The sequence below is a fragment of the Lactuca saligna genome, chromosome 2 (genome assembly GCF_052625555.1).
Source record: "Lactuca saligna cultivar CGN05327 chromosome 2, ASM5262555v1, whole genome shotgun sequence".
NCBI lineage: Eukaryota > Viridiplantae > Streptophyta > Magnoliopsida > Asterales > Asteraceae > Lactuca > Lactuca saligna.
Window position 1 is genome coordinate 128144410 of NC_136418.1, and position 9450 is coordinate 128153859.

Genomic DNA, 9450 nt, shown 5'->3' on the forward strand with positions numbered 1-9450 from the left:
AAAAAGTAGGAATCAATTTAATTTCTCAATCAAGATGATACGATACATAAATAAATAAGAGCACACAGGTATCTTGTTCAAAAAATAATACTTGTCCTTACCAATAAACAAACAAAAAAGTATTATGTATGTAGTTAGGAAAATAATAAACAATAAAAAACCATATAATCGAATTAAATATCTCGTATTGGAGAGTAAAATTGAAATTTTATCGAGTATTCAAATAGATTAATTAGTTAAAAATAATAAGAAATTAAATTTTAAAGATAGTTGGAAGAGTAAAATGCAATAATATTGAATATCACAATAATATTGAATTCGATTGATTGAATTGGACTATAAGTTCGGGGTTAATGAAAAGAAAATGTTTTTATAGTTATTTTTTCATTAAGGTTATATTTAACGCACCACAACTAGCTTATTTCTTGAACTTTTTTATATTGTCGTGTTTGATAAGCCAAAAAGTAGCTTATAAGCTAGCTTTTTGAAAAGATACTTAGACTAACTTTTTAAAAGTTTTTTTAAAAAATTTCAAATACACCCCTTAATTAATTATAGAAACACATATTATTACATGTCATTTTATATAATTTTATATATTTCAGCTAGACGTTTTTTTTATCAGCTAACTTTTCAGTTAACAGCCAGTTTTTCAGCTAGTACGCCAAGCATAGCCTCAAATTTAGAAGAATACTCTTACTTACCCTAGACAGAAATATTTTGTTTTGTTTTTTAAATCATCAACTCGAGATGTTGGTTTGTTGGATGTTATTATTGTTTTTGAAATCAAGGAAGCGGTTCGGGATTGGGGTGGTGAACCAGAAATCACATTGCCAGACAAACACCACCACCAGCAGCAAAAAATTTAGGACCATCTCAACAAGTTACAAACAGATCTACCATCACATTCTTTACACATCTATGAAAACAGAAATATATTAATAAAAAAAAAAAAACACACACACAACTCAAATCCAAAGTCAGTCAGTATGTGATTTAAACTTGTAGAGCACGAGTTGAACAGTCCTTTATGTGTTGTAGTGAGCATCATTTCCTCTAACCCGAAGCATTCTTCCTTGTAGCATAAACCCGGTATGCAGCTAGCCCAACTATTCCAACCGCAGCTCCCACTTCAAACACAAAATACACATACCAATTATTATGAGTATTATTTATTTTTTTGACTTGATACAAAAAGAAGTTTATACAGACAACATTACCTGAAACAACCATAAGGGAACGATTAAGGAGCCTGTGATAATGTTTTCGAGTTTTCCCAGCTTCAGTTTCTGGAATGCTCAAATGAGGATGTTCAGCTGCTCTCACAATTCTTCTGTACACATTATTGAAGTCTCCCAATCTTGTGCTTATAGGTATAGGAGCCTCTATTCCCATATCTTGGCTCACCTACAAAACCAAATACGAAAAATAGTCTTTCTTTTTATATTTATTACATAAAGAATGAGTTAATAGAGAAGGATGTTAGTATGTGTTATACCCTTGTTGAATCTTGTATTGCGGTTGGATAAGGTTCCAGGTCATCCTTAGCTGCAACAATAAGACAAGGAACCTCGTACCCTGTAGATTCCCCGTGGCTGGCTACTTGAACAAGCAATTCTGTTGCTTTTGTCCATGATGCCTCGCTTGAACTAGATGGAAAAGGAGGAAAATAAGACAAAAATGCCCCTGTTTTGAATTTTTTTTTTTTAAAAGGAAAATACAGAATAACAGAAAAGTTACCTGTCATGAACAAAAACTGCTATGTCACAGGCTGCCAAAGCATCTTTATGAATCAGCAACTTTTCAACTGCATCTTCGGGTATCTCTCGCAAAATCAATGTTTTTCTAGTTCCCTGTAAATAATGGAAAAATAAATAGAGGAAATTACATCTTTAGTCCCTGAGTATAGCTGATTTATGCAATTTTGGTCCCAAAGAGTTTCCTTGTGCAATTTTGGTCCTCATTTGAAGTTCTTGTAACATTTTTCGTCCCTGTTCTACATAGAACTGAGTATAGCTAATTTTTTCAAGTTTCGTCCCCCAAAAAAAATAGTCATTTTCTTGAAAAAAGTAAAAAAAAAAAACTCAAATAATGATCAAATTTGTAAGACGTCTGGGATCAAACTTACAAAATGCTTGAGGACCAAAAATGTAGTTTACTCAAAGAAATACATTTCATATTTGAATAACATATATTACAGAGTAAATACATTTTCAGTCCCTAAGAATATCGAGTTTTGCAATTTTGGTCCTTATTTGAGATTCTTATAGCTTTTTGGTCCATGTTCCAAGTAAAATGACTATTTCTGGTCCCTGAGTATAACTGATTCTTGAAATTTTGATCCCAAAAATATTTATTATGCTGTTTTGGTCCTTATTTGAGGTTCTTATAGCGTTTTTAGTTATGTTCCAAGTAAAATGACTACTACATATAGCTAGCTGATCTTTGCATTTTTTGTCCCAAAAATAGTCATTTTACTTAGCCGAGGGACAAAAAACGTTACAAAAATTTCAAATCAAAATCAAAATTGCAATTTAAACCACAAGTGAAAAATTCAGCTATTACTCAGGAACCAAAAATGTGATTTACTCAAAAAATATATATATACTTACATCCGGCTGATCAACAATATTAACAGTATAGCGTTCCTCGGTGGCTGGAGTTGGAGTATAAACTTCAGTAAACGGTCTGTGTGAAAAAAAAAAAATAGAAGATAATAATATTATGAGAATCAGTAAAAATAAACAAACAAGTTTTATTTTACTTGGTTAAAATAAAAACCTTCCAACAAAAGCATGCAACAATGTAGATTTTCCGGCCTCTTTTGGTCCAAAAACAAAGCACTGGAAAACATTTCTGTCTGTCTGTTGCTTCTTGCGGTCAACTCTTCTTCTTCGGGTAAGTTTGACTGCAGAAGAAGGATCACCCGCATATCCAATGTATATCAGGTTCTCAACACTAATAACAGGGTTTAGAAATGTCATAAGAGCCCACTGCATAAATTTTCAGCAAAAATTATTAAAAAAATCACCAGATATATAAAATTTAATTAGTAAACTAATTATATATATATATATATATATATATATATATATATATATATACCTTTGATAAAAACCCATCAAGTGATAACCCTCCCAATGCATTTCTCTCTGCTGCAACTGCAAATGGAGCTTCACTCCAAGGACTGCATTGTAATTTTGCAAATTCAAATTACAATGGACCAAGATCAATATGAAACTTTGTGATAAAAAACCAAAACTGAAAGGTTTCAAATTTGGACTAAACAAGGTAAAAATAAAAAGCACAGGGACCATTTATGTAGCTTACACAAAACAACAAAAACAGTGGAATCATGTAACTTTAAAAACAATTAAAGTACCTTTCTGGTGCAGTAGAAAAAACATCCTCTAGCTCATGTGCATTAAGTGCCCCATCCTGATATTAAAATAAATGAATAAACATATTTTCAAATTATTGAAATATTCAAATAAAGAAGAAGATTCAAGAACATACACCATCGATGTCAAACAAGGTAAAAACTCCTTTCAGAAATTCCAAAGCTTCAATCGTCAGCTCCACACTCTACAAAATACAAAAAACAATAATATTATATTATATTATAGCGAGAACATAAATTATTTTATTTAAAAAATATTTACCTGATCAGGGGTTCTTTTAATTGGAGGGAGAAGCTGATCATCGGAAAGTCTTATATCATTATTGTAACCAAATTTTCTTAAAACAGTCCATGTTGTCTCTAATCGACCTTTTTCAATAAATAATGCATGAAGAAAAAGGAAGCCTGTTAATGTAAGCCCATTTTCATTAACTCCTTCCGGAAGCTTCTCTTGTACTACTCTTTTCACACCCACTATTTCTGAAGGTTGCAATGGTGCATTAAAACATTTCACCTATTCAAAATCATATAAAAATAGGAAACAAATTAAACAACCATACATAGATAACTTATTATTGTCATAAACATATAAAAAGTATATAGATATATAACCTGAAAATCATTCAACTCTGCATCACTTAAAGCTCCATCTCTATCATTATCACAAAGAATAAATATTCTTTTTAAAGCCCTAACACATCTCGGTTTCAATGTTTGTGCTTCTTGATCAAATAGTGGAGCAGTTGGATGAAGAACGGCTTTCTGGGCGTAGTAGAAAACCTCTGGGATCTGAAAAAAGAGGAAAAACATTAAAAGTTAATAACTTTATAATAGTATAAACACAAATGTAGCTGTGAAAAAGGTTTTTAAAAAAAAAGGTGTCATGTGTCTTACTTGAATATGTTTGTAGGCTGAACATTCGATACATGTTTCAATTTCACGAAACTGTTGCATGATGGGTGACATCACTTGTTCCAAACTAACTGGTTGTTGTTCATCCCTTAGATCCAACTTACAACCTGCTACTATCACAGGAACTTTAACCTGTATATGGTGTTTAAGGTTCGTATTAGTTAAAATTAAGAAACATTTTCTTGCAAAAAAGGGATGTTTTCACAAATGTGAAGGTGTTAACATAACATACTAAATATAGAACTTTTTCCCTCTTTTATGTACTATAAAAACTCCATCTTTTTTATATATTAGATGTCTATATAGTAAGGCATTATCCGGATTATTCTTTTTAGTATCTCCTTTACAGTATTGGTTGTTTTTCCTTTATACAAATAAAAGAGCTCCCACGATAACCTCAAAGCTTGAAAAAAACACTCCCAGAAGGTTATCAGGACATGGTTGTTGTGATTAAATGATAAACCTTGCATCTAGCTCCAAGAAAAGGAATCCACATACATGCACATGAATGTTACACCATTAAACATGCTTGAAAGCTCACCTTATAGCAAAATGTTGTGTTCGTGTGTGCTGTGTGCATGCCTATGATTCTTGATTTATGTTGAAGTAACAACAATTCCATTCAAGGAGATTGTTAAAAAAATGTGTATAACATATTTCCAGTTGTGTTGTAATGTAATTACAATGTTACAATTAACCCATCAAGCAATTACTACTATTCCCTTTAATCTATATTTCCATGAAAGGAAAAATCTTATCAAGGTTGATTCCCAAATCCCAATTCACCACTTATACAAGAAAACAACCGATAAATGTTCTCCGATGTGATAAAAAGGTTAAAGATTTTTTAAAGTATTTTCTAATTACCTCTAATCTTCGAAGTTCAGGAAGCCAGAAAGTACTCAATCGATCAAGTGTAGCAGGCTGATCACAAGCATAGGTGAGGACAACAGCATCGGCTCTCTTCAGTTCATCAGCAAGTTTGCCTCTATTCTCCAAACTGGAATAACAAAAAAACTCATAACCATATCCAAACATCATGTCCTAAAACAAGTTTCATTGCATCGGATTGTCTTGATTATTCAATAGCACGTAATCACTTTCAATCGCACATGAATTCCATGGAAATTACTGCTTTCCCATACAGAATGTGTCTTTTTGTTGAAATAAAACGGAGAATACCTGGACGACGTATCAATGACTGTAACGGGAACACGATCAGGGAACATATCTTCCGGCAACCTGGTAGGGGGCAACACCGGAGGAACATTTGCAGGAAAAGCCTCCGCGGCAGCAGTGATAATCAAGCTGGACTTACCGGTGCCACGATCACCGGCAACAACGATCCGAACGCCGTTCGTGGAGTTGGCAGCAGATGCGCCTCCCGCCATTGACACAATCAAATTTCTAGAACAACTCCAAATCGTTATACAGATTGATCTTGGTGAGAAAGTTGTGGTGAAAGGGCTCAAAGAAGTGTTGTCGCTTAAGGGTTTTTGTTAGAAGATTCAAGATTGTGCCTTTTTGCTTTATTAAGCCCCCAAGGGTTTATACTTTATACGTGAAGCTTCGTTTTTTTTATTTTTGTTTATTTCCATATTTCATCTATTCATCCTTAAAATAAAAATCTTTTCATACAAGAAACATAAATAAAGACTTTTCTGGATACAAAAGTAATATTTAGTTATAGTTTCTAATGATTCTTTAAAATCTAGTTATTTATGTTATATATCTTGCTTTTACTTTTTATCTCATTACCAATATAATATAGAAAGTTATGTGACTCATTACTCTTATAAATCAAAAAGGGTTTAAATCAAAATTTGATGTAATAGGATGTTCGCAAATTTTAGAAAGCTTAGACGTATATGATGACCTTTTAAATAGTTTGAAATGTTTATTTAGTGATCAAATTAGGTTGAAATGAAACCTAAACTATCAAACAGCGTATAAAATGTTTCGATAGTTATTTCTAAAGGCAATCACAACCTAGTTTGACAACTCTGCAAACATCAACAAGATCATCTTCTTCAACATCGTAATATCAATACAATTACATTTGATCTCATAAAACACGATACATTTTCGCTATTTTACAAACTAATGAAAACATTTAAACCAATTAATATAACAAACTTATTATTTTCACATTATGTAAAATTTAACCGTTTTATACAAAAATTCAACCTTTCACACTTGGTGAGAAAATTAATTGTGTGCTACATTAAATTGTTAAAATATATACTGCATAAATTATTAAATATGGTAATACATCTTGCAAAAAGATTATAAATAACCACTAAAATGTATATTCATATATTATACAAGATTCTATAAAATCAAAGATATCAACGTAAGAATAAAAATCGAACCGAAAACCCTTTGATACAACAAATACGTTACCCACAAACTTTTTCATTCATATATTTGCCATTCTTATGATATAGTAAATACATTCATATGGAAACCTAATGAGCTCCTAAAGTGGAATTTTATTCATTTTCTTTCTATAAATAGATTATCATTTAAGAATTCCAATGATATGTCAAATTATTAAAATTTTAAGAATTTTAAAGAAAGGTTCCTCATGAATCGACTTTAGCAGTTGACAGGTTAAATTATTTTGTCCAAAATCGAAATAATTATCGTTAATAAGTCGAGGTAAAAATTCTTGTAAATCTACAAGAGAAGACTTCTATCGAAGAATAATGTTTGTGGGTTCATGCATTTAAATATTAAAGTATCATTATTGAAAAGCAATACAGTAGTTAATAAAACACTCGAATGTCAATAAATATGCATATAAATATTTTTGGTTTTTGGGTCATGCATATTGCGTACTAGCACATGGTTAACATGAAAATAAGTTTCGTCAATAAATGAAATAGCTCACAAAAATAGAGGGACGAGAGCATTATTATCCATTGTTTAATCAAGCTTTACTTTAAAAAAAAAAAATAAAAAAAAAAAAAAAAAAAAAAAAAAACCTTGGTCTCATTAAGAGGTAGTTGGATTTAGGTTGTGAATATATGATTATATGATATTGAGTAAATCGTTAGATAGAAGTATTGATTCTTATAAGGTTGTAAGATATGATAAGGATAGATGCGACTTCCAGTTTATTTCTAATTATCATATTTTTATGTCCAAAAAATTTTAACCGTATTTCCACCTTAGTGTTCACAATTTCTCTATTTCCATCGTCATCTCTTGTTTTATATTTATCAATCATTCATTCAAGGTTTTACATAACATAGTTGTCCTAACCATCACTTGTAAATTTTTCTCTTTAACACCTTTTGATATACGGAACACAAATGGTCTCTTGGACCGTGGCTCGTGCACACATGAGCCTTCATGGTTCGTCGTTGTCGTGCTCAATTGTGTTGCCCACCACGAAAATAAACAACCAATGGGAGTGGGGGTTTCATTTTGATCGATGAAGGGTCCTTCAACGGCTAATTTTCAAAAATAGAATATATTTTTTTAAACACAAATTTTACCTATAAAAACCATACTATACATCCAGATTTATTTACACCATTTTTTTTTCTTTCTCAATACACACAACCTTTTTACAACCAAAAAACATGGATCCCAACCAAAATACCCTCTAAACTTTAGGAATCACAGACCGATAACTCTTTTGTGTTAGATACAACCTCTCGTCAATTTCCGACCATGGAATCACCTCAAGGTGGTTTTGTCAATTTGCTTCAAACTGGTTCCCCTATCCAACAAACACCACTTTTTCAACAACAATTCCAACTTGTTCCGACTTTTCAAAAACAATTTCAACAATTCCAACAACAATTTCATCCACAATCGTTACAACCACCACATTCACAATCACAACCACCTCATTCGTCGGATTTTGTTTCCGAACACAACATTCACCACCACTATCTCAACCAAAAAATCAAAAATGGAAAAACCCGGCCCTCCCCACTAGCCAAGAAAGGGTACCATGTACAAAAGAGGAAGAAGAAAAGCTAGCGGATGCGTGGGTTTCAGCTTTCCAATACCCAGTTGAAGGAGATAAGCAAACCTTCAATTGTTTTTGGGAGAAAGTTCGAAGCGTTTTTTGTGCATTAACGGGAAGTAAAAGTCGAAATCTCGATCAAATTAGCTCCAAGTGGCGTGATATTTGACTAAAATGCATCGAATTTGGAGGAGTTTACAACAACCTCCAAAACATAATGGTCAAATGATTTTGATGTCTTCAATACGGGCTTGGATAAATTTGAAAAAACAACGTAAACCCGCAAAACTTTTCCGTATGTGAAATCGTGGTTAAAATTGAAAGATGCTCCAAAATGGAAAGAGCAAACGGAAGGAGCTTCACAAACCTCTTTAGTTTCAAAGTGTTCAAGAAACTTTGATGCAACTTCCCAACAATCGGACGGACGAACACACATCGACATAAACAAATGATCCACTCGATCTTGAAGACGGGCGAACTCTTCGTCGGCCGGTTGGAAGAAATAAAGCAAAAAAACAGGTTTATTGGCTTTGGGTTCTAGTGTTATCGATCATTTTGGAGAGAAATTTGATCGATATGTCCACGTTCAAAAAACCAAGGCGGAGATATTGAGTCGTGTGGAACAAAAAATGATAGAAGCGCAAACATCATTCCAAGAGGTGCAAACGACGCTTCAAACAAAAACCCAGCATATAGATTTTGAAGATGAAAGCAAACGATCTCGAAGGCGAAGATTTGAAGATTTTTCTCACGATGAAAGTGTCAGTTTGAGGCCAATATAGAATAGGGGGTAGCTTTTTTACTTATGTTTGGTATTTTTAGGTGTTTTATTTTTATTGTTATTTTATTATTTTATTTTAATTAATGTAATTTTTTTAATGAAATGTAGTATTTTAATTTAATGAAAAACTAGTATTAAAAAAATATATGTTTTTTATATATTTTTGAATTAAATGGTGGTTATCACATGATTAGTGGTAGGAGTGTGGTGATGAAATGATACTATTAGTTACGGGTATAACGAAAAGTCTAATTTCAAAAGACCACTTTAGTCATATAATCCTCTTGTGATCTTCGTCCACAGGTCATTATGCCTTTATACGGTGGGTAACTTTGTCATTTACTTTCCTTTACATGAGATCATAAAGATCAAGTG

General features: G+C 32.1%; 1 protein-coding gene across 1 annotated transcript; it reads right to left on the reverse strand.

Moving 5' to 3' along the window:
* Positions 1-753: 753 nt before the first annotated feature.
* Positions 754-5845, reverse strand: LOC145031572 (mitochondrial Rho GTPase 1-like). Its single transcript, XM_078980154.1, has 14 exons — positions 5495-5845; positions 5180-5312; positions 4295-4444; positions 4013-4189; positions 3663-3914; positions 3517-3585; positions 3383-3438; positions 3106-3187; positions 2782-2993; positions 2613-2688; positions 1741-1853; positions 1499-1649; positions 1221-1407; positions 754-1130 (listed from the first exon to the last, which is right to left on the reverse strand). The coding sequence occupies exons 1-14, from the start codon at positions 5701-5703 to the stop codon at positions 1057-1059; spliced, it is 1941 nt and encodes a 646-aa protein (XP_078836280.1). The 5' UTR covers positions 5704-5845; the 3' UTR covers positions 754-1056.
* Positions 5846-9450: the final 3605 nt, after the last annotated feature.